Here is a 25,953-nt window from a genome sequence, read left to right on the forward strand (position 1 = left end):
ACCACACTTTGTTCTATCATTGGACCTGTTTTATATGATGCTCTAATCATCAGGATTGAAGATGGGGCACCCTTGAATACTGGTGGTCAATTGTTCAGGCTTCATTTATGGGAAGGGTTTTATAAATATCCTTTGCATAAGTGTGCTGGTGCAAGTTAATGCCCTTTGTGTGATCTCAGAAAATGTTCATAGTGAGCAACTTCAAGCAATAGACTGTTTTGTTTATTGTGATGTAATTGTTCTCTGACTGAAAACTTATTCTTGGACTTTTTGAACTTCCCTTTTGAAGCTTTCAGCAAGGCAAACAAGGACGAAATTACTTGCATTAAGCAAGCACAAGGCAAATCTTGTTACAGCAACAGACCAAAGGAAGCAGAGGAGTTCAAAAGGTCATTTTAATTGGCTAGTCATTAAGCACAAGAAAAGTCATATGTGAGCTAGATACAAATGTTGACATAAAGAAGTGCGTTATCCTGTTTAAAGCTTCTTTGTTGTCTGGAAAACCTATAAATCAGGATACATCGAAGTATTTGATTTGATAAGGTCTGCAGGTTCTAATATTGGTTATTATTCCTGCATGCTTGTTTGTGAAAGACATTTCTGATTTTCTCACGAGAGGATGGCCACCATGTAAATCATATGTATCCGAGGGTTACTATTATCTGAAAGAAAGTTGTCACTCGAGAAACCACTGCATTCTTTTCTGTATCTAACTAGTGCGTGCGTGAGATGTAGCAAGAATATTTTATGATCAGAAGCATGACTATGTAAGGGAGTACGACTCCATTGTTATTAATTGTTTACACTTTATCTATTTTACCATAACTTCACTATTTATACTTAGTATCTATGCCAAAATTGGGGCTTGTGAAGATATGCTAGGGTTTGCACAGAGAAAATACAAAATGTGCGAACACAACTAAAACAAAGTAACTAAGCCAAAAACACAAAAATGAGAGAAGAGGAGAATCTGATGAACAAAATGAATACCGAACATGGATGAGTGAAGAATATGATATAGATGGGATGCTCAAGGAGTGGAGATGTCCAACCACCAATGACTCCCATGGGAGTGACCCAAGGGAGAACGTTGTACAAATCCTGAGTGCAGCAATACCAACAAATCTGATTAGGTGCAGCCAGTTGGAGCTGAGGGTGCTGTTATGCAGCAACCAAGTGCCAATCAGAGATGAAAAATGACTGAAAATCTGATGAAGAATGTGTGAAAACTGATCATAACCAGCTGGAAAATCAAAACACAGATCAGGGTGATCAAAGTGCAGCAGTTCCAGTGTAAAAGCAGATCTGGCACAGGTCGTGACAGCTGTAGATCAGGTTGCCAAGTTGGCAAATGATGTCATCTAGCTGAGTGGAGTGAAGACAATGCTGATGAAGATGTTGTGCAGCTGCAACAAGGCCTGATGAATCGTGAACATGCAGGAGCAGCAGTTGAAGGAGTGCTGACAGCAAAAACAGTAGTAGGAGCCAAGGCAGGCTCATGTTAGAGCGGGAGGAGGGCCAAGGGGAGGCAAAGGGGATTGAGAGTGTTTTGCACACTTCAGTTCCTTTTCTAGAAACTATTGGAGTTAGAAGGAGGCTTGTGTGTTGTACAAAAAGCAAAAATGCTTTTTTGGGGTCTTTTAACGAGCCAAAATATGCCAAAAAAAGGGATAAAGTAGAGGCAAGTTTTACTTTGTCAATAGGGCTAACATACTGCTTGACCTATATAATTGTGATTAAGGATGGCTTAATAGTTCTAAATATCCACTTTGTCCAAATGACCTTCTTATGCTAGTTGTTCGATTTCGAGTGCGCTATATAATTTGTCATGAAGATAGACACAAATAAGACAATAGATGCGAGTTTAGCAGATTGTTTGGGGCCCTTTCGGATGGAATTGATGGAAGGACCTCAAGTCTCATAAGTTTGTTCATACCAGTGAGGTAATGGATCCTAGGAAGGTAGCGTAGGAGTGGAAGTCTTTGAAGGCGGGCCAATAGAACAAGCTTAAATGACACTATCTCAGGTAATTTAGGTTGAGGAATAGGTTCAAAAGTCGACAAGGGGTTGCACGATTTCCAAAGAGGTGAGAAATGACAAGTCAAGTGTCATACAAGTGCCTTAAAGGGGGTTTTATGAGGGAACACCATAGTCAGGCATCGGTTGAGGATGTGCACTGAAGTGTTAATGACCTTAGTCCATAGGCCTTGTGGGAGCTTTGCTGCAAATAGCATAGATTGGGCGAGAAGGGGAATTGGTAGAGTCAAGATGGTGTTGAATGCCATGCTCATGTAAAAACTTGAAAAACTAGTGGAAGACAAAACATGCCACCACTATCATTCTTCATTGTCTCTATTCAGACACCTATTTGATCTCACACAAGACACCCATGTGGAGAAATATGGGAATGCGTTAGATTTATTCTTGTGAAAATAGACCCACATATATCTTGTATAGTCATTTACAAGTAGAAAGAAGTACAATGTGCCATTAATGGCTATCGTGGATGCTGGCCTAGAAAGGCTAATGAATCAAAGAGGCTCCTTAGCTTTGTGTGGGGCTTGTTGAGCATAAGATATGTGATGTTGTTTCTTCAATTGATACATTTTATAGACATCCTAGGATTTAGGGTGACAAGGTAATGCTATATTTTTTGAAGATTGAACTTTACCTCCTCCGAAACCAACCTAAGAGCATTAACCACATGATTAGTGGCACCTCTTTTGTGTAGGCAAGCATAGAAATATGCAACTGATGTTAGCAAGGCTAATGCAACGGTTGTGTTGATATCGTTTGTAGGTGTGCACGTGAAATCCCTTGTGAATCAGCAAGTTTGCCCCGTTAATAATAACCTTCCAAGAATTCTTTCGTAAAGACAGCCATATCCAAGGTATTTTAAGCAAAATGCTATAGAGGCTTATTATTGGAAGGCTTTGTAGCAGCAACTAGGACATGAAGCTTATGGAACTCAAAGCCCTTCGATATTAGTTGGGAGAGAAATTGTGTTGTGAGCTAGAGCCCATCAGCTTGTAATGGTAGTAGTCACGTTTGCCATACATTGCCATCTTTTGCGTGTGAGCTGCAATCTGAGTTGAATAGGGACATTCGGAGCTTTGACATGTCTGTCATGTGCTTTGACAAAGGAGGAAGCTCTACTTAGAGGATGCATTTCTTTGCACTTCTCTTGTTAATCACATTTTAGTGTATTTCCTTGTGCTGCCAGGTGCTAGACAATGTGTACTCCCTACATACTGCGATCTGCCTTCTCAATACCTGCCAATCATTTTTGAGTGCCACATTATCATTTTCGTGAGTAGTATGTGGTGGTTGGAGTGTTTTTATACTAGTTGACTGCATATTTGGAGGTTTTTTTGGAAGGTTGACCAGTTTGAAGGTTTCTTGACTATATAGAGTATTGGAGTGCAACGAATACAAAAGGGTGTGATTGAGCTAATAAAGTTTGCATCTTGTAGACTCCATTCTCCTCATGACTTGCACAAAGAACGTGTCAAGAAACTCCATCAAGAACTCCGAAAGAGTTCTTATTGAATTCGACCATAAAGCCAAGAGCACAAACAAATATTGGTCACTAAAAGAAGATGATATCCCAAACTTGGCACATAGAGAATCTCCGATGTGTAAGTATCACCTTGCCCATTTGGAATCAATTGCATCTTTGCCTCTGATGTTGGCACGAGTCCCGAGGTGGCTGCTTAACCCTAATTTCTGAAGGAGTTTAGGGTTTATAGCAGGAATCTCCCTGTATTCCACCAAATTTGGCATACATCTAATGAGAATGGCTGGGAAATGCTAAGATCTTCTGAGAGGTGAGAGAAAGCTAGAGATTTAATGCATTCGCCTATTGCTAGGTGGGCAATAAATGCTGTCGTGAGCCCTTGGCTGCTGTTGCCTGCACCTAGGAGGGCTGGAATTGCTGTCCCTTGCTCGTGAATGGTCTTCTCTTGCTCTTGGCTGCCCCAGAAAGTCCTTTCATGGCTGTAGATCAAACCAGCAACATCTTCTTCCTCTGTCTTGTAGGTTGAATTCATTGAATGGCTCAAACCTAGCTAAAAAACGTTTTCTCTCAATTTCATGGGTAATTGTGCCAAATGGCAGCCTTCTAAACCCATTTTTTAGCATTATCCAACCATCAAATCAATTTTCAAAATTAAATAATTCAGAAAATTAATTTCAGCACTTCTAACCTTGCCCAAAATTAAATGCGCCTATCCATAATTAAATTGGCTAGGCCATTTGTGACCTGGAGTGGTGCCCAATCTTTGTTGACACGTAGATTGGTATTAATTAATTAATTAATGCTATTCTCGAGTGTCACCATTGACACTTATTGGCCAAACAAGAGTTCTAGGGTCAAAACTGATACCAACTAACCACCAAAACCTAGTTGGCATAACTTATCACAGCTTTTGCCTTTGACACCCATTGCATCCTCGGGTCCTTGGCTTGTTATTATGAAACAATTGCTATATGCATCACCTGTGCGAAACAACCTTGCATATTTGATTAATCATTTATAACTTAATCAAATGTTATTGGCAAGATTAAAGCATCTCAAAATTCCACGCCCCCGTGGGGCTAGAGGCTGAGGTAGCACTGTATGGGGTGGTGGTCCAAGGTCCTTGCCCACTCTCCATCGCCTCTTTGTGTATCTCAGCTTTGGGCCTCTCTACTTGTACCCCTGTCCCTCATATGCACGTTCTCGCTCTCACTGGCGCTATCTCCTATTGACAAATAATCTTAGGTTGGGCAGTGATAGATTGGTAAATGTTGTGGTGGATAGGTGTCAATGGCATTGTCCTTGCCATCCTATATTTTTTTGTGGCCTCCTGCTATTAAATGACATTTTTAAAAGTACGACCAGCACTAAATGCTGGCTGGCCAGCATTTATTGCACTTGCAAGTGCATGTTCGCTAGTTTTTGGCATTGTTGGCTATTTATATCCAGCCTCCCACTTGGCAGACACACAATCTTCAATCTTTATTCCCTCATACACAAGTGTATACTCCCAACACTCTGTGCATGGCGTTGCCATTGTCATTAGCTTGATCTAGTGCGATTGATGCTGTGGGTTTCATGCAGGGACTGATCAGTCCGTCCCCTCTTAGGTTGGGCAGTGACAGATTGGTAAATGTTGTGGTGGATAGGTGTCAATGGCATTGTCCTTGCCATCCTATATTTTTTTGTGGCCTCCTGCTATTAAATGACATTTTTAAAAGTACGACCAGCACTAAATGCTGGCTGGCCAGCATTTATTGCACTTGCAAGTGCATGTTCGCTAGTTTTCGGCATTGATGGCTATTTATATCCAGCCTCCCACTTGGCAAACACACAATCTTCAATCTTTATTCCCTCATACACAAGTGTATACTCCCAACACTCTGTGCATGGCGTTGCCATTGTCATTAGCTTGATCTAGTGCGATTGACGCTGTGGGTTTCATGCAGGGACTGATCAGTCCGTCCCCTTTGTATCAACATTCTTGTTCAGTAAGTGTAGTATTCTTCCTTCATTTTCTCCTGCGCGCGCGTGTTCGCGGCTCTCTTCTTTGCACAATCTTACATGGTATCATCGCCTAAGTGAGGACATAGTTTGGAGATTTCTCACAGAGGAGCAAGTGATCTTTTGCCGAGGAGTAACCCAGTCCCCAAAATGTATGCTTTTTAGCTTGCATTTCCTGCAAACGCAGCCTTTTCAAGATGTTTTGTGTAGATTTGACCATATTTGGGAGCCATGCGATACCATTTGGTGGATTGTGACATCATGTGGAGGGTAGGCGGCAACATTTAGGTGTTTTAGGCATTGGGTGACCCCTCTCTATTAGTATTCTGCTGAAACACAACTTTCTGGGTGGTGGTGATATTTCCTTGGCATAGATGACATCCTCTTGGTTGCAGGCGACAACATTTTGTGTGCAGGCAAAATATCTACATTCATTGTAGTTAACTGTTTCTTGCCTTTGTTACTATTTTCATCCAAATGCAAAATTTTAGGTGATTGTAGGATCGAAGATGTCTTAAAAGTTTCCAAGCTTTGATAACTCAGAGGAGGAGATTCTTTCTAGACACTCTTTTGAGTGGAGATGCAATTATTGCAACTATCGTTGGTGGGAGAAGACTCCCATTTACAGTTGTCTCCCTTCTATATTTGTCACAAAAGACACCATTTGACGTGAAGATGATGTCCTTGATACCCTCAGTACAGGTGCCTAATAAAGGATGATGTGAAGATATCATCCTTGATACCCTCAGTGCAGGTGCCTAATTTGCCTTCCTTACCCAAAGAAGACAAACTGGATGGTTCAAACTATTTGTTGTTGTCGTGTAAGGTGGAGTGCATACTCAACACCTTCAATCTTTGGGAGGTTGTTTTTGATCCTATCCCTCGTCTTAAGGAGGATCCCATGGATGGGACTTCTATGGAATATGCAACCTTGTGGGATTGGCTCAACTCTTGAGTCAGATTCTTTCTCTTTATGAGTTTGCAGGATTCTGTCCTTGTGCATGTTCGCAGGTTGATGACCATGGCAGAAGTGTGGAAGAAGCTTGTATCTTTGTAGCAACATGAGATGTTTGCCCACAAGATTTCCCTTGGGGAGAAGTTGCGGATGCTTAGTATGGATGACTCTTTCTCCATTAAGGAGCCACTGCACATCACTTAGATGGACCACATGAGGGGTGAGCTTGTCTCTCTTGGTCGGATGATATCCTTTGATGACATGGCTATGATCCTTTTGACTCAGTTGCCATCTCCTTGGTTCGATGTCTTCTACAACAGCCTTATCACATCAAGGATCCGTGAGACACTCTTATGGAAGGAGATTTTACCGCTTGTGTTGGATCATGAGGAGTGACTTAAAGAGGTTGAGGCGAGTGGCCTTGGCTCCATCAAGGCATTTACTATAGGTTTCGGTGGAGGGAAGAAGAAGAAGGTGGAGACCAAGGCAGAGAAGCACGAGGATAAGAAGGATGAGAAGAAGGAGAAGAAACCCAAGTGTCTACATTGTGGGAAGGGCACTCATCCCAAGAAGAAGTGTTGGTAGAAGTACCCCCATTTGAAGTTGAAGGAGAAGGATTCAAAGGATTCGAAGGCCACCCTAGCTATGACAGAGTCTGTCTTTGTCGAGAAGGATACAACTCTTGCTTCTCTCGCACAGTAGAAGCCTTGGCTCGTGGATAGTGGGGCCTCTTCTCACATAACTTATAGATAGGATTGACTTTAGGACATGAGTGCTAGAGGGAGGAGAATCACCTTGGTGATAATTGTACGATTCTTGTTTGAGGATCAATGACTTTTTCTTTATTGCCTAAAAGGAAATCTTCCTCAGCAAAAGTTCTCTAAGTACTGGATTTGGATTTTAATCTATTGTTTGTTCATGGTCCTACATGGCTAGGTACCCGCATTGTCTTTGCATAGGATGTTGTGATCATGGAGGATGCTTTTATAGGTGCCATTCTTTGAACTAGTTCATAGGAGGGTGGGCTTTACACACTTAAAACCTTAGTTGCGATCATGTTGTGATCATGGAGGTTGCTTTTATAGGTGCCATTCTTTGAACTAGTTCATAGGAGGGTGGGCTTTACACACTTAAAACCTTAGTTGCGATCATGGAGGATGTTCATGTTGTGATCATGGAGGATGCTTTTATAGGTGCCATTCTTTGAACTAGTTCATAGGAGGGTGGGCTTTACACACTTAAAACCTTAGTTGCGAGGTTTTCCCACGAGCTTGGGTTGCTTTGGCATGCTTGTTATGGTCATCTAAATATTGATGCTATTCGATGGGCTTCTTGGAAGAAGATGGTGGAGGGACTTCAATATTTCTCTCCTATTTACACTTTATGCCGTAGTTTGAGGGGCAAGTAGCATAGGCAACCACATCCACAGGTTGCCACTGGGAGGGCTTCTAGCTTGCTTGAGTTGGTAGATATCGACCTTTGCGGACCTATGGGCACAGCCTCCCTTGGGAAGGCCAAGTATTTGATGCTGATTGTGGACGACTTTAGTTGTTATGCGTGGCCTTATTTTCTGGAGTACAAGAGCGAGGCATACTCTCGATTCTATGAGTGAAAGGTGTTTGAAGAGAAGCAAACTACTTCCAAAGTCCATGGAGTATGAGCTGATCATAGTGGAGAGTTTACTTCTAACCTCTTTTCTCGGTTTTATAGGGATCACGGTATTCGGATGGAGTACTTTCATCCCAACACACCATCAGAGAATGGTGTGGTAAAGTGTGCGAATTGGACTACGCTAAAGATGGCCGTCGGGGTCTTGTTCATTCCCTTTGGGAAGAGACGGTAGCTACTTCGGTTTATATCCACAATTACTCCTTGACTTCTACCTTACAGGAGCGGACTCTATACGAGGCTTTCTTTGGTAGGAAGCCTTCTGTGTCTCACTTTCACATTTTTCGGGTGTCATGCATTCGTTCATGTGTACAAGAAGAAGAGGAAGATGAAGCTTGACTCTCAGCTTTGTGGGCTACAACACTACCACAAAGGGCTATCGGCTCTACGGCGTGACAACGCGGAAGATTGAGGTGAGCAAGGATGTGATCTTTAATGAAATTGTGGTCTCCGAGGTTCTTATTGATGGTTCTTTTGCAGGTGATTCTTTATCATTAATTGACCATGCTCCACCCTTAGTTCCTCTCCTCCCTTCCCGATTGCCTATTAGCACCCCTTCTTCGTCTTCGACTCTTCTCCCTTCTTCTCCACCTTCTATACGGGCTTCCCTACCACCTTTGATAGATGTGACTACTTCGACTACTTCTTCACTGAGTACTTCCACCCCTTTAGGCCCCCCTAGCCCCCCCGCGGAGTCCTCTTCTGATGAGGAGCATTTACCTTGCCTTAGTGAGGGGAGTCCCTTTCACAGACAGAACGTTGCAAGCATCGGAGACTACTCAGTCTTCCTCACAACAGGATGAGTCTATTCGGATTTCTCTTTGGTATAGGTGGCTTAGGTAGAATTCAGTGTTTTCCACTTTCTTGCACCTTCTACAAGTCCATGTAGATCAGCTCACTTATAGGCGAGATAGTTTGCTATGTGTGAACTATACTCTTATGTCTCATATTCTCCATGATAGAGAGCTCACTATAGTTGAGAAGGCTCTTGCATAGGATATTTGGTGTCAAGCTATGTACGAGGAGTTCAATTCTATTGAGCAAAATTAGATGTGGGAGTCGGTTCCACGTCCTCGAAAGCGGAAGGTGATAGGTGTGAAGTGGGTCTATAAGACCAAGTACCTTGCCGATGCTTCCTTGGACAAGCACAAAGCTAGGCTTGTTGCCAAGGGTTTTGCTCAAGGGGCAAGTTTGGACTATTTTGAGACTTTTGCATCTATGGCACGGATGTCTACTATTTGAGCTATCTTGGCTCTTGTAGCTCATCATGACTAGCCTGCTTATTAGATGGATGTAAAGTGTGCTTTCTTGAATGACGTCCTTGAGGAGGAGATTTATGTTTCATAGCATCTAGGTTTTCTCATGCAAGGGAAGGAGGACTAGGTTTGTAGATTGTTGAAAGCCCTCTATGGCTTGAAGCGGGCTGGGTCCTAGAGCTTGGTGAAAAGGGATTGATTGATTTTTTATACAAAGTGGCTTCCACCAAATCAGCTCATGATCCCAACCTATTTTACAAGGTTGAGGGTGATAGGTGTATCTTGATCATATTGTATATAGATGATCTTATCATCATAGGGAGTGGTACTTAAGAGGTTGATGGGACTCGGGAGATTTTGATATAGGAGTTTGACATGATGGATCTTGGGATCCTATAGTTCTTCCTTGGATTGGAGATCTATTAGATGATAGAGTATGTTTTTATTTCCCAGCACATGTATATCTTCGAGCTTCTTTTGGAGTTTGGTATGGCGGATTGTCAATCTATTTTAGGCCCCATGGACCAAGAGTCCAAGCTTTTGGCAACAGATCCCCCTATAGATGCCAGCCATTATAGGTGTCCTTTTGGCTTCCTCACTTGGCTTGACATACCTTTTGTTGTGGCTTTGTTGTTTTCTTTCATGAAGACTCCCACTCAGGAGCATTGGAGAGCGGCCTTGCCCATTCTTCGTTGTTTATGGGGGACTCGATCCTATGGAATCATGTATGGAGAGGAGATTATTCTCTCTTGTTGGAGTGACTATGATTGGGCAAGTGATATGGATTCTAGATGCTTCACTACATGTTATGCCTTCTCCCTTGGATCGGGAGCTATATTGTGGAGCAATAAGAAACAACCTACTATGGCCCTTTCTTCTATAGAGGCAAAGTATCCTGCATTTTGCTCTATAGCTATGGAGGTGGTTTGGCTTTGCCGCATCTTGTCGCATGTTGGTGGAGATTGGCTTTTCCCAGCCTTGTCATACGGAGCTATGTGTGGAAAATTAGAGTGCTCTAGCTTTGGCGAAGAACCCCGTGTTTCATGCTCCCACGAAGCACATTGATGTTCAGTATCACTATGTTCTAGAGCGGATTGTGGATTTTGAGTTAGCAATGGCCTACTGTCCCACAATGGACAATGCAACGGATCTCTTCACAAAGCCTTTACCCCAGGCTTCTAAGCTTCATCACATGAGGTTGTTGGGTCTTCAGACACTCCGAGGATCTGAGAGGGGGTGTTAGCCTACCTATGTTAGTCATGTTAGTTTGTCATCTCCTGGTTGTGAGCTCTTGTTAGAGTTTGATGGAGACCTAGGAGCTTTGGCAGTTTTAGGTGCATTTCCTTCAGTTGCCAGCTTTTTGTGTGCATTTCTAGGTTAATTTTTGCTTTTCCCAGTTTACTTCTACCTGTCGTGACATTGTCCTTGCCATGTGAGATTTTTCTGTGGCCTCTTGGTATTTTTCTGGCAGTTTTTCTAGTGCAACGAGCAGTAAATACTGGTCAGCCAGCATTTATTGCACCTATATGTGTAGTTCCCGGCCAGTGCTTGGCATTGTTGGCTATTTATAGCCAGCCTCACCATTGGCAAACACACACTCTCTCCAATCTTCATTCCCTCATATGTAGGTGCACACTCTGACACTGCGTGCTTGGTGCTGCCATCGTCATCAGCCTGATTTGGTGCCCTCACTGATGTTGTGGGCTATGTGCAAGGACTGATCAGTCCATCCCCTTTGTATCAGCATTCTTCTTCATTTAGTGTAGTATTCTTCCTTCATCTTCTGCTCTCTCTCTATTTCTCTCTATGTTGGTGTTTCTCTTCTGTTGCACACTGGATGGTGGCAGTAAACACGTTTCCACCTCTTCCTTATGTACCTTTTCCTTAAGACTTCTTAATAAAGTGCCTTGCAGTCACCACCTTCAACCATCTATGTTTTACATAGCACATTGTTGATCATGGGGGTCTGCATTTCTAAAGAGATAATTGGGGGCATCATGATTTGATAAAAGATTTTTATGATGAATGTATGTTGCATGTTCAGATAAAATCTTAGGCAAGAACAAGGTTCTTATCAAATATACTTTGTAGCACTCAGGAATATAATGGAATCCTTAGATATGCCGTAGATACAATTGTGTTAGCTGGTAGTCATTTTGCAGAATGAATGTAAAACTGCAGCCTTCACAACCCAGATAATCATCTGGGGTGATAGGATTTTATCTGGCTTTCACAGGCTAGCATTAACCTTTCCTACTTTTCTCCTGAGTAATAAGACAATGCTCAGTGCAAAAGGTACTAATGCTAAAACTCACATTCCAGACTTTGCTAGTCACTATCAGCCATGATAGTCCCTTATTGTTGGAAAATGTTTGCCATCCTTGCTTTCATATTGTTTTTCTATTTCAACATCAGAGGATTAGAGTTTGTGCCAGTGTAGAAAAAGAGGTAGAATGGGTGGTAGACTTGACATTTGCAGCAATATATATTGTGGTTATCTAACCTTAAGATCAGTTTTTTTCAGTGTCATTGGATCCAGATTTGCATGCGGTACTTGAGCTAGCTAGTGACTCAGAACTTTATGAGCTGTCAAAGATATTATATGGTCGTAGGTGGGTTTTTCAAATTCGTAAATTTTGAATTATGCCAGTGAAGTGATCTCCAGATTGATTTTTGGTTTCCTTTCAATGTGAAGTGCTCTAACTATTTGCTTGCTGGTTTTAATCCAATCTATGTATGACTGGACACTAACTCGTTTTCTTATGGCAGCTTGTTAAGCCCATTGTTGAAGTCATACATGCCTAGGCGCGATTCATCTGAAGGGTGTGAGCATGATCCTGAGGAGAGAGAGGCTCTTTTGGAGCGTCTGGTATCCAGGTTTTTGTATCTTGGTGCAAATGCACAGGCAACGCTAAGGTCTTCTTCAAACCTATAAGGAAACATGGAGTTTTCAAATTGATATGCACTTTACTAGGTCCAGGTTCTAGTTTGAGGAAGCTGGTGTACTTGAAGGCTTTATGTCAGTTTTAATCAACAAATCTGAGGTATATAAAAAAATATGCAAGTGTGATTGCATAGGCTGTGAAGGCTAAATTGTGAATTTAAGCCTGTGAACTACATGCTGCGCGAAAGACATAATAAATATAGCTAAGATTGTAATATCAATGCAACGTTTCCAACTATGAAAGCTGAAAGGGCTACTTTGATAACATTGCATTGAGGTCTATCTCCCTTCTACATTTGATGAATGAAAAATGGTCAGTGGACCACCAGGCTATCCCCTAGAGAGGTCTTTATCAGTATTTGCATTCATTGGAAAGAGCTGCCGAAAGGTTAGGCTAGATTGCTAGGAGCAGCTGAATTGCCTTGTCATTAAACATAAGCTGGAGATTTGTTTGTTCACATTCCTACCAATTTCATTTATATTGTGGACATACAATATCATTTTGAGACTTAACTCCTCCATTGTGGCATTTGGCTTGTCATTAACGTAGGTTTATTGGTTAGTCATGACGGGTCTGCTGCTTACTTGTAGTGGTTTGTCACCAACAACAATTTCTGACCACTATGTCGGAATAAGCCAGTTTTGGTAGTGTGCATTTCCTAGAACTATTTTTCAATTGGAGCTTCTATTATTTCTCCCATTGAGCATAATGATCAAACCATTCCACCAAAATATAAATGTAACCTGCTGGGATTAAAACATGCTATTTCTGGTAAAAAAAACTGACACTCAATATCCTATCTCTGTACAATATGAGCTGAATTTCATGCGGCACATACCAGCTCAGTCGTGTTCTTACATAGGTTGAAAAATGAGCTAGATGTCAAAAAATGTGTATGGTTTAAACTCTGGAGATTCATGCTTTCAGGTGTAAAGGCTGAAAGAGTCTACATGCAACTGGATTTTTTTTTCTTTTTGCCAATTCTGGAGGGCTGGCATGAGCTTACGGCAGCAGGTTTATTTTACTGTGGAAGTGTGAAGAGCACTTGTCTAGCAAAACACCTGAAAACAACAATGGAAGATCTCTGATATGTCTTTGTCTTGGCGGTGATTGCTACTGAGGTGTGTTTAACGAAGTCCTCTCAGGAAATAAGCCCTCTAGTATGGCAGATAAGCCTATGGGGTAGAAACGCTGTTCTTCAGAATGTTTTTCAAAAGATAACACGACTCCATTTAGCAGGACTCAGTCAAAAGGACACTGAAAATGGTGGTCATTGGACTATGTCTATGATCGAATGGAATAATGTTTTTTGTGCAGTATATTACATATATTACTTCCATGCCTGATAATTTGGATGCTAGACTAGTACTCTTATGTCATGTTCATCTTGTCTTGATGCCTTTGATTCTCGCTGAATAGAGAGTCATGCTTCCACAAGCTAGGCAAATGGAAATTGCTTGGTTGGGATTGTCTTATGTTTCAATTTAGAAAACCTTTTGGATGATCTTACGGACGTTTTTCTCCTTGCCATCAATGATGCTTTGCAAACGAGAGAGTTATTGTGTTGTTGAAAGGATGACTTCTTGTAAGACACCTCCCAAGCTAGGCTAGAGGAGGAAACCTTTAGTAGTTTTTGGGACACCGCCCTATGAACAATACTATGTGGAGCTCATAGGAAGCATGGACTTAGTTGATTGGGTGGTCTCGGAGTGTAACTTGCAACAAAACATCGAGGCCTCAACCCAAAAGTTGGAACCTAAAGGTCCCTAAACTCCTCAAGTCATCCGAAGGTTATCTAGCCTCTATAAATGCTGTACCATTAGTGGCTGATGGGTGTTCTGATGGTGGCAGTCAATTCCACAGTTGGTTTAAGGAGATCAATATCTTTGTAGGGTTGTTGCCCTTTGCAGTGCATGTATGAGGGTGCAGGGGGATTCCTTAGAGCAGTATGCTGGCTTTGCAATCAATGCATATGCCTTTGAATTCCTTAATGTTGATTGTGATTGCTAATGTGAAGAGGATCAGGGAAGAAGGTTTGGTGAAAGATGGGAGAGAAGTTGAGGAAGAGAAAGGGGAGTCCGGAAGGAAGATGGAAAATGCTACAGACAAGTCAAACAGAGAAGTCTGGATGCAAGGAGTTTGAAGATAGGGAGTCTGGGGAAGGGGAGAAGTCAAGCAGAGAAGATTGGGTGGCAAGCAGTTTGGAGACAGAGAAGTTTGGGGAAGTGGAGAAGTTAGAGAAGTCAAGAGTCAAGAAGTCTAGAAACTGAGAAGTCTGGGGAAGAAGTCTAGAATGAGAAGAGATTGGGAACTGTGGAGAGGAGGGCTGAGACAGGGAGGCGAAGTCTAGAGAGAGAGGTCTATACTTGGAGAGAAGTGCAGAGGCAAAGAGGTGTTGAAGACGAGGGGCTAGAGTAGGAAGTGAAGAAAGGGGTGAGAGAAGCTAAAGTTTGGGGAGAAAAGGGAAGAGAGAGAAGTGTGGAGACATGGGGCTGAGGACAAGAAGTCTAGAGGAAAGAGGAGAGATAAGGTGAAGTTTGGAGAGAAGAGGGAAGCGAGAGAAGTTTGGAGACAGATATGGTGACGTGTGGAGTGGAGAGAGATGGAAGTACACAAATTTGCAAAGAACACACTTCTATTAGTACAAAATGATTGGTTGATACATTGGTTGCCTCCCCTCTTTTTTTTATAGCTGAAGAGGGGGAGGGCAAAAGATATTCATACAATATCTGGAGACCTTGGAGTGGTGGAGGTGGTTTTCTCTAGGCCTGTTGCCAAAAATCTCCGGATTGGGAAGCCTTGCAAGTTGAGTCTAGTGTGCCTCAAAAAGTCTCCAAACAAAATGTTTGGAGGAAAAGTCTTTGGTGGGGAGGTTCTTGAGGCAGGTCTAGGTCCGGTTTGCCAAGGTCCAAGAAATCTCCAGAGAAAGTCTAGTCTAGAGAAAAGTCAAGAAATTTCTCCAGAGAGGAAACATAAGTAACTCAAGTATAGGAGTTAAAAATAACCTACTCAACTACCTTGTACATGATAAAAGATTGTTGCTATACTATATACAAAATGAAGACAACTTGAACACTTTATAAGTGTGAAATACAAGTTATAACTCAAAAGCTTTTTTATGCTTCACAAGACAGCTAATGTGTGGGGTTCCCATGCGGTCTACAACCTTTTTCTTGACGAGCAAGCACGTCCTCATTCCGTTTTCCTAAAATGGAATGGTTAGGACTCCTAGAAATTTTAGATATTCTTAGTCCTAGTTGTTGTTAACTTGAATGCTGGAAAGCCACCTCACTAATCAGATCCACTTGTGCTTTCATTGCACACACCCAACAAACTTCAGTTATCTAGCTAGTTTATGCTATCATGTTGTCTTGACATATGCAATCAATCTCATGAATTAGCTTGTTAAACAAGGTTTGTTGCACAATCCCTTAGCCAAATATACGGAAAGCTAGTCCAAGGAAGAAAACGAGAAAGACATGGATGTGGTGGCTATAAGGTAGGCATCTTGCCCAAAATCCAAGAACGAATCAGTCCTATAAGTTTTGTATTTTGATAGTTCTTATTAGGTTTGGTTGTTTCTGTTCTTGATAGTTCTCAGCTCAAAAAGGAAGGCCATAGAGAAGAGACAAGTGTGAGGGTACTTGTCTCACAAGCTTCCAAGTGTCCCACCACGTGTCACACCTCATGACATGTGGTTGGACACTTGTCTTGCACTTTGTACTAAGTCTCCCTTTCTCCAATAAAATGACATCATTTTCTCTCATTCTACATTAATCTTCTTTGCTGCAAACTCATGTATAGCAAATGAAAATAGCCGAAAGTTCGTTCTAGCCATCTCCATCATCATCCTTCACTTTGTTACCATCAAATACCTTAACATTTCTTCTTCTTTTGTTGCTTTTGTAGAGGACAACAGACTTGTAAATTTCTTATTTACAACATCTCTTTCTTGAGCCTTTCTTCTATTTCAAGATACGAAAAAAAGCCATAACAATATATAGTTGATGCACCATGAAGAAGGGGTGATTTTCTCTCTCTTTCTACTCTTAGTTTGTAAAGGATTTGCTTGTTTATTCCATAATAAGTGATGCATGTATGCATATACATTTTTTATATGATCTTATGAGAGTGAGAAATACTTGTTCTCACTCTCAGGTTGATTGTAGTTGAGCTCTTGCCTAAGGGACTTGGATTGAGCAAAAATATATTTCTTTCCGAGGGGTTAGCCGAGAAGAGGGGGGTAGGGATTTGCCCATCTTCAATCCTCTCTTTTATGTTTGGATGATTATAAATTTTTGAATAATTATCATATTTAGCTTTAAGTATTGTTTTTCTCCATTTTTTTGAAATGTAAGTCTTAAAACAACTGAATATTATAATTGTTGAGCATTCTACGTTGTTTGAAGTGCCTACATTGATTATCTTAAGCAATCATTTGGTTTCACAAAAGTTGAGTTAAACCATGGGGATGAAGGCTAAACGGGAATGTGCCCTAAGCCATTGCTCCAAGTTCAACCAAACCAACTTGTAGACCCGAGGTACTTGAAAGTATTGATAGACATGGAAGAAAGAATAAACTCGAGACTAGTCACTAACTAGTAATAACTGCATTTGATATAGTTCTCATACCCAATCATACCATCTTATTAAACTTATCATGTCCATGTGCTTATTAGGTCTGCCAAGCAACTTGGATGTGTTTAGAACCTTAGCTTGTGAGGAATTAGCCTCCTTTCTAGAGGTAGGGGACACTAGGCCGTAAAGTGAAGGATCTTGTGCCATGAGACAATGAAGTGTGAAAGAAGATGAAATTGTGGCATTTTAATTACTTGAGTCGAATTTCGAATGACCATTACGGAGCTTAGATTCTAATACGACCATGTGATATGCCAATCTCCTCAATAAAATCCATAGCAATGCTTGTAGGATGATGTTGCACACGAGGGATGTCATAGGGCCATCCATAAAGCTGTCATATGAATCTTGACATCCAAGAGGGCAACACTACACAAACGCTTTGGTGTAGTAACATGTTGCCAAGAGACCCATATTTGAAATAAATAATTTCTCTGCTTTTTTCAATCATAAAATGGATGGGCTGCATCAATTCTTGCAAGGACTTTTGTTTCCAAGGAAGCAAAGGCAATAAAGAGGAGATGATACTTATCATACCCGTTTATCAGGAGGACGTAAAATTTTAGCTTAATGCTCTTTGGATACTTAAGTTGGGACACAAAGTTGTGCACATGGGAGGTGGAAATGGGAAATTATGTTTAATATCTGTCATGGTGACAGATAATCCTAGCGTTTGTAGTGGGGGACATTGGCAGAACTTGTGGTGGATAGGTGCTAGTGGGTGCTTGAGTTAGATCTTAGTCAAGGATATTGAAATTTCCCTTGAAAATGCCTTTTTTTTGTCATGGTGGCCAAGAGTTTTAAATGATTTAATGTCCTAAACTAAGGTTTGTGGAAATTTTCAACACTTTCAAGTTCAAAGAGGTCAGGAATTTAAACTTGAGGCTGGGTACCGGATAATGTATTTTAAATGAGGGTAGGGCCAAAGGACTAGGCAGCTCGCTTTTGCATGTAGCATTCCGAGTGATAACATAAATTTGCCAAGTCTCAAGGTTCAATCTGTTTTGGGCTGCATGCAAGTATAGCTTTCATGTTGGGCCGTTTTTCTCCCATTCTATACTGTTTGGGGTAGATACTGAGGGTGGAGAACTTAGTTGTGAGTTGGGAGACAGCTGCTGAAGCTTCAGGACAGCAAGGCAACCTGACCTAGAGCAGATTTTGGGGCTCTAAACAGCAAGAAACCCTAAAAGTGAGGTCATTGATAGTTGCTGGTGCAGAAATCAGGGTTTCAAATAGCAGCAAAACCCTAAAAACCAGTGAATGACCTGATTTTTCTTCTTCTAAAACAGGAGGGGATTGCTGTTATAACACTTTCTTGCCATCAGATTGAATCTCTCCTGTGCTGTCTTTTTCCCTCATCTCAGCAACTGTGAAGATATTCAGCACAGTTTTGCTGAATTCAGACCTAATTACTGCTGTAATTAGGATTTATCAACTGTCACAAGAAGTTATGGTATGTCTGGAAGTAGAATGGAATCCACACACATATTAATGCTTCCCATTACAAGGCTTGGCCTTCCAAGAGAAAGACACGAGCACAATTGTTGCCATAATGCAGATTGGTGAGAAGCATCATTTGAAGCATATACACCAGCCATCCATAGTACTTCACCATTCCAAGTAATCTCAACAACAAGAAATCTTTTGGACACATCCTTTTCAATCAACACAGGTTGAAATTTGTCATGCACAATGAGAAATACTCTTGAATAATTTCCGGTAGGAATTTCGGCATGAAGGAGCTTGAAGCCATGACAATCTAGTATTTGTCTAGCTTCCTTATGACTTTTGTGTTCAGTTGCACATAAAACATCCTAGCCAGTAGAATGCAAGATTTGCCACGTAACGTGATGTTTGCTACATTAACAAATACCATAAACATTCCATGTAGCTAGCTGTGGAGATAAAATAAGCATTACACGCTACATTGGCCTTTTGAACAGCCCAGAAAATGTTTAATTAATGAAAAACCCTAAAACGGCGAGTGATTTGAGAGAGTTAAAATGGGTTGAGGTTCGAAGTCTTGAAACTTTCTATAAATAGGAAAGCTGCCCTCCATTCAGCCCAGTCTTGTTTTTGCGGGTTCTAGGCCCTCTAGATTCGTTGTCTACACCCCGTTTGTAGAGGGCATCTCAGTTGAAGTTGCCTGACATTGTCTACATCTTTCCGGTGCTTGTTTCCAGCCTTCTCCACGAAGTCTTCATCGTCCATCTATTGTGAACAGTCAAGCGACTAGTTCCACTGTTGTGTTTGTTGGAGCCAGCTGTCGCCCTGCTGTCCACGGTTCTCGTGAGGCTGTGTTGCTGCTCCCAGCTGCAGCTAGGATGTTGTCACCCTCTTGTTGGGTGTAAAGGCCCTTACACTACTCCCATGTGTATATTACTTTACACATGTGAACTCACCCTTGTGGGTGTAAGTGCATTATATCCTAAGTATAAATACATTCTTTTGATTCTTTGTGTATACCACAGTGATACACACCTATCGGTTGACTCTCACTCTCTCACTCACTCATTGTTCACTCAACCATTGCTACACCTCGATCGACGCGCATACTCTATTTTGCTTTCGCTCATACTCTTCAAACTGGTATTAGAGCACGAGAATCAGTGCAGGCAGTCGTGACCTGCAGTCATTGGCAGTCGCGATGAGTACTACCAGGTAGGCAACAACTAACAGCATAAGGTGCAGGTCTAGTGTTCGCGCGCACAAGCACAGAACCCAGATCAGTGTGAATTTATACTTGAAGTACCGGACACACATAATAGTGACTATTGATCCATATTTTGTAGACATTGGGTGCACATGCCTAGAAAATTTTGGGGCTTTTCACGTATAAGTGAAATTTTACTCGGTTGAGCCAATTTCATTTGTGCACTCTTGGACCTTGAAAATTGGGGCTTTTGCAGAATTTGTAAAATTTCTGCAACATTTGTGTGTATTTGATGCTTGGGAAGATGTATTGATGCAATTGGGGCAGATTCATTGCAAAAATTTTGGGGCTTTTCACATTGGTGATGCACTTTGAGTCAATTTGAGCCTTGACAATGAAATTTGCAGCAGATTCACTGTTGAGTGGGAGAAATTTGAACTTGGGATATCTCAAATGTTGTAAAAGGGCTGCTTCTCTTGGCACCTGTATTGTTGAATGCTCATTTTGCAGTGAAACAGTGGTATATACAGCACTTGGGTTATTGCATTTGGGCATTATGGTGATGTATTACTGAAGTGGGAGCTGTCATTCATACAAATGTATCAGATTTGATTTGTGTACATGCTGTAATGAGTACTTGAGATTGAAATTGCAGCAAAAACATCTGCTTCTTGGATATCTTGGAAGTACAAGTGTGTGTACTTGCTGTTACACTCAGAAACTTTGCTAATTGGCTGAAAATATTCAGCACTTTATTACTGAAGATGGCTGGCAATGCATCTACATCTGACACAAAGAATCTTTTTGAGATTTGTAAATTTGATGGCAATGGCTTTGATCTTTGCAAAGGTCGTATGCAAGGTATACTCTTTCTGAAGAATTGTGATGATGCCTTGATAGAACATAAGCCTGTTGCTTTGTTAGATGAGGATTGGGCTAAAATCAATAAAAAGACCATTACTTAGATTAAAATGGCTGTTACAAATGATATCTTGGTTGATATCAAGGGACTTGCTACTGCCTATGCAGTTTGGGAGAAACTCAAGGCTATGTATGAGAATACAACTCTTGTCAATCAGGTACATCTCATGTGAAAGTTGGTCAACCTGAAGCTGGATGAGTTGAAGCCTATCTCAGAGCATTTGAATGCTTTCACTAGTATTTTGAGTAAGCTATAGGATGTAGGCTTGCCAACTTTTGATCCTAAATTGAGGGCTATCTTCTTGCTCATAACTTTGCCTGATTCATGGGAAGCACTAATTGTGTCATTGGGCAACAACCCCAACTTGAAATTTGATGGTGTGTGTGGTTCTATTCTCAATGAAGAGATTAGATGCAAGGCAAGTGGAAAAAACAATAGATCAGTCTACAATGTAAGAGGAAGAATTAAAAAGAGGTTAAGTGCTGCAAATAAGAACTAAAATCGCAGCAAAGCAAGGAAAAACACCAAGATGTCACTTGGTATCAGTGTGGTCACTAAGGGCATAAAAAACCCGATTGCAGGTACTTTAAAAAGGTTCAAGAATACAAGAGGCAGGCTAATGCAAAAGGCAAAAAGAATGAGAAGGATGGCAGCTCTACCCCTAAAGAAACGGAAAAAGAAAATGTGGTATCTAGTGTTGTTATTGAGGAGCTAGAAGAAGATAAACATGTTGATTTGCTAGTTGCATCTTCAGATCCACATGCTATGACAGTGGAGGACATGCATATCACTAAAAGGGATGTGATAGATGCTTTGATGTTAGCTCATGATGGTTTGTCACAATCATGGATTGTTGACAACGGTGTTTCATTTCATGTAACTCCATCTTTGGAGTGCTTTTCTTCTTATGCAGAAGGTAATCTTGGGAAAGTCTATCTAGACAATAGCCATGTATGTGATATTGAAGGAATGGGCACCATATATCTAGCTCTTGAAAATGGTCAAGAATTGATCCTTCATGATGTTAGGTATGTATCTAGCATCAAGAAGAGCTTGCTTTTTGTTGGGCAACTAGACAACAAAGGTTACTTCACTACTTTTAGTGCTAGTCACTAGAGGTGGCAAAAAGGGCACTCTATATTATCTCTACTGCATGGTACTTTCTGGAAAGTTTGTTGCAGTTGCTGAAGTGCAGTCACATATGGAGTTATGGCACAAGCGTCTTGGACACGAGCTAAAAGGGTTTGTAGGCACTTTCTTCACTTGAAAGAGTTGATGTGAAAAACTCAAAGCTTGACTTTTGTGATGATTGTGTTTTGGGAAAACATGTAAAGAGTCCATACTCTCATGGACCTTCTAGGAAGGCATGTATCTTGGATTTAGTCTATTTTGATGTATGCATCATGCCAGGAAAAACTCGTTGTGGTTTTAGTTTATTTGTGTCTTTTATTGATGACCATTTTAAAAAGCTATGGGTTTACTTGCTTAAGCAGAAAAGCGAGGCATTTGATGCCTTAAAAAAGTTTTATGTATTTGTTAGTACTCAAAAGGGTTTAAAAATTAAAATGCATAAGAACAGACAACAGGGGAGAGTATGTATCTAAAGAATTCAATAAGTTTTGTGATGTCAATGGGATTAAATGGGGGCTTACAACTTCTTACCGTTATCTTATGGTGTGGTTAAGTGAATGAATCGCACATTATGTAAGAAAATTCCGTGCATGTTGTCCAGTGCTAATCTCTTGCAATTGTTTTGGGGAGAGACACTTAAAACCGTGGTGCATATTTGCAACCGATCTCCACATCGTGCACTTGAAAGTAGCATCCCTGAAGAGGTTTGGTCCGGCAAGCATGCTTCATATGACCACTTAAGGGTCTTTGGCTGCGAATGCTATGCATATGTACCTGTTGATAGCAGAACCAAACTTGACATGAAATCTCATAGAGGCATCTTCATGGGTTATGGAGATGGAGGTGAAATGGGCTATAGAGTTTGGGTTCCAAACATGAAAAAGGTGCTACGCACCCGTGATGTGGTATTTAATGAGTCAAAATTGCCAAAAAATGTCACATCTAATGATTTAGACAAAAAGAAAGTGAAATTTCTTTATGATTAGCCACTTGAACAGCCATTAGCCACTGAAAATGCAGCTCCATTTGATGCTGGTCATGATAACCGGCGTATCATCATTGAGCTAGATGAAAATGGGCAGCAAGGGGATGCTGAAAATTAGCTTGGGCAACAAAATCAGCATGCTGAAAATGAATTACAATAGCCTGAAAATGTATTACAGCAACCTGAACATGCAGTTCAGCAGCCAAATAATGAGGTCATTGACATTCCTTTGGATGTGGATCCATTGCCTAATATAACACAGATCATTGGGTAAGAAGGTCTATACCTGTCAGAAGACCCATACAAAGGTTTGATCCCTCTTTGGATTGCATTTTGCTCGTAGACGAAGGTGAGCCTCTTATGTATAAAGAGGCATTATCATGTGAGTTAAAGAAAAAGTGGGAGCTAGCTATGCAGAAAGAAATGAAGTCATTGTATTAGAATGATACTTGGGATTTGGTTTCATTACCCAAAGATAGGAAAGCTTTTCTTAACTAATGGTCTATAAAATCAAATGTGTGGATGGCAAACCCAAATACAAAGCCATGCTTGTGGCTAAGTGCTATACACAAAAAGAGGGTATTGACTTTTAGGAAGCCTCTTCCCTTGTTGTCGAAATGACTACTCTTCGGGTATTGTTTGCCATTGTAGCATCTATGGATCTTGAACTTGATCAGATAGATGTTAAAAGTGCATTCTTGCATAGTGATTTGGAAGAAGAGATGTACATGAAGTAGCTAGAAGGCTTTGTTATATAAGGAAATGAGCATTTGGTGTAAGAGAAGCTTGTATGGTTTGAAATAGGCTCCTAGACAATGGTAGAAAAAGTTTGATGCCTTCATGCTCTCACATGGGTTTAAAAGATGTAATGTAGATCACTGCTTATATATCAAGAAGGCTGATGATGGAAGCCTTATTATACTTGTGCTTTATGTGGATGATATGCTTATTGCTGGTAAGTATAAAAGGCAGGTTCATTCATTGAAAAAACAGCTGAATTCAGCCTTTTCCATGAAGGACTTGTGTCCAACTGAACACATGTTGGGCTTACGTGTGACGAGAAATCGAGAGCAGCAACTCTTGTTTCTGTCACAAGAAAAGTTCATCAGCAAAGTACTTGATTGTTTTTCTATGGCTAATGCTAAGCCACTTGGTGTTCCTTTACCATTATATCTTAAGCTTAGCAAAGTAGATTGCCCAAAGATGATAAGACAACCAGCTCTATGAAGGGTGTTTCTTATGCTTCAGCTTGTGGTTCACTTATGTATGCTATGGTTGCCACTAGACCTGACATTTAAAATGTATTTGCCATGGAAAGGGTATATTAGATTTGCAGGGGCATTGTGATGCAGACATGGCAGGTGACTTTGATACTTGCAAGTCTACTAGTGGGTACATTTTTACCTTGATTGGTGGGGCAGAATCTTGGTGCTCTAGATTGCAAAAGATAGTAGCACTTTTTACCACTAGGACTGAATATATTTCAGCCATTGAAGCTTCGAAAGGAGGTGTTTGGCTTGGTTGTTTGGTCAAGGATTTTGGGTTTCCCACCAAAATACCTGTACTTGGATGTGATAGCCAGAGTGTTGTATGCTTGGCTAAAAATGCCATGTTTCATGCATGTACCAAACATATTGATGTTAGGTATCATTTCATTAGACAGGTTCTTGATGATGGTTTAGTCACATTGACTAAGATCAAAACACAAGGTAACCCTGCAGATGTTCACACTAAAAGTCTTGCAAAGGCTCTAGGCTCAACATGAGCATTGCATTCGACTAGTGGGAGCTGGTTAAGGGTTCGTTTAAAACTTTTAAGTATGTAAAGGCCCTTTTGCTACTCCCGTGTGTATATTAGTTTACACATGTGAACTCACCCTTGTGGGTGTATTTTACCGTACCCTAAGTATAAATACATTCTTTTTATTCTTTGTGGTACACACCTATCGATCGACTCTCACTCTCTCACTCACTCATTGTTCACTCAACCATTGCTGCACCTTGATTGACACGCATACTCTGTTTTGCTACCACTCATACTCCACCTCTTTTGTGCTGCATTTTGCTGCCCTTGCTGCCGTTGCCGCCGCTTAGCAGTCCTACATTGTTTGAAGGCTGTGTTTGGCAGTTTTATCTCTCTTCTTCTTGTTTGACATTGATCCGGCATAGCTATATGCTGCGTTTGCTGCTATTTGATACTTGGAGGCTGCCTTGTCGCATCTCGGGATTTGTCATGAGTATGACACACTCTCCTGCTCATCATCTCTCTCTCAGTCCTCAAGACACAAGAGTTAGGAGTTATAGCTTTCATTCTTACACAATTTGTTTGCTATATGAGCATTGTATTATATTCATCTTTTCATTCAAATCTTCATTGTGTTCATTGTCTCTGAGTTACCCTAACCCTCATTGTGTTTTGTGTTGATTTTATGCTTTGTTGTACGCTTTTATTTGTGTTTCTGCGTTAGGATATTTCTTCACATGGTATCAAAGCGAGATTCTCTTCCACAGAAGCTCAGGCTTTGATCTGAAAGCCCTTCACAAGAAGCAAAAACAACAAGAGGGTAAAGATGACTTTGAACACATCTTTAGGACATCATCATGATGCTTCTGAGCCTAGTACATCGAGACATGAGATGGAGTGAGCTTCACAGCTTGTTCTTCCAACTTTCAAGATGGTCGTAGAGTCTAATATGATCTCATCCTTATTTATCAAGCTAAACAATAGATTGAAGATAATTTTGAGTTTTTCTCTTTAGATTTGGTGCGCTGGTCTAATGATTTTGCAGGAAGCATGAAAGCTCTGCAAAGGATCGGTTATCTTGACATGGAAACTGTCATGGAGTATAAACCATTTTCCTCTCTATCTCTACCTCTTTCATCTCTTTCATACATATCCCCACCTTTAGTGACTCCTATGTCAGATATGCAAATCAATACTTCTTAATCTTTTGGATTTAGTCTCTCTCTTCTGTAAGATATTGGTGATGCTTAGGATGAGGGAATTCTTCACACCAAGAATTGGTTTATAAGCCTTGAAGAAGATATGTTTTTCCATTTGAACTCAATAAAAGGCAAGAAAAAGTTGCAAGATTCATGGGTGATTGCTCATTTATCTTTTTCTTCAGCTTTTACATCTTGTGCTCAATTTGATTTTGGTGAATCATATTTTTCATCATTTACATATCATGGACAAAAGGAACCTAATTCATTTGCCATATCTACACCAATCACAAGTCCGTTTAATCTCCCACCCATTCCACCCACTAGTTCCATTTCA

The 25,953-nt window shown here is 40.9% G+C and overlaps 1 protein-coding gene across 5 annotated transcripts in view; it reads left to right on the forward strand.

Annotated features, from left to right (window-relative positions):
- The window catches only part of LOC148037870 (uncharacterized), a 137,351-nt gene that overhangs the window by 42,110 nt on the left and 69,288 nt on the right, over window positions 1-25,953 (forward strand). For 3 of the 5 annotated variants that reach the window (XR_015690724.1, XM_087676834.1, XM_087676830.1), the window contains exons 2-3: window positions 290-389; window positions 12,170-12,316. Coding sequence is in view for 4 of the 5 variants with exons in the window: in XM_087676834.1 (XP_087532960.1) it covers window positions 290-389; window positions 12,170-12,316 (247 nt within the window). In the remaining variant the exon portion in view is untranslated. Of the gene's footprint in view, window positions 1-289; window positions 390-11,924; window positions 12,013-12,169; window positions 12,317-25,953 lie in introns of all 5 variants that reach the window. The other 2 variants (XM_087676832.1, XM_087676833.1) reach the window with 1 other exon arrangement.

The sequence above is a fragment of the Lygodium microphyllum genome, chromosome 4 (assembly GCF_053477565.2).
Source record: "Lygodium microphyllum isolate KBCC chromosome 4, Lygodium_microphyllum_v1.1.10, whole genome shotgun sequence".
Taxonomy (NCBI): Eukaryota; Viridiplantae; Streptophyta; class Polypodiopsida; order Schizaeales; family Lygodiaceae; genus Lygodium; species Lygodium microphyllum.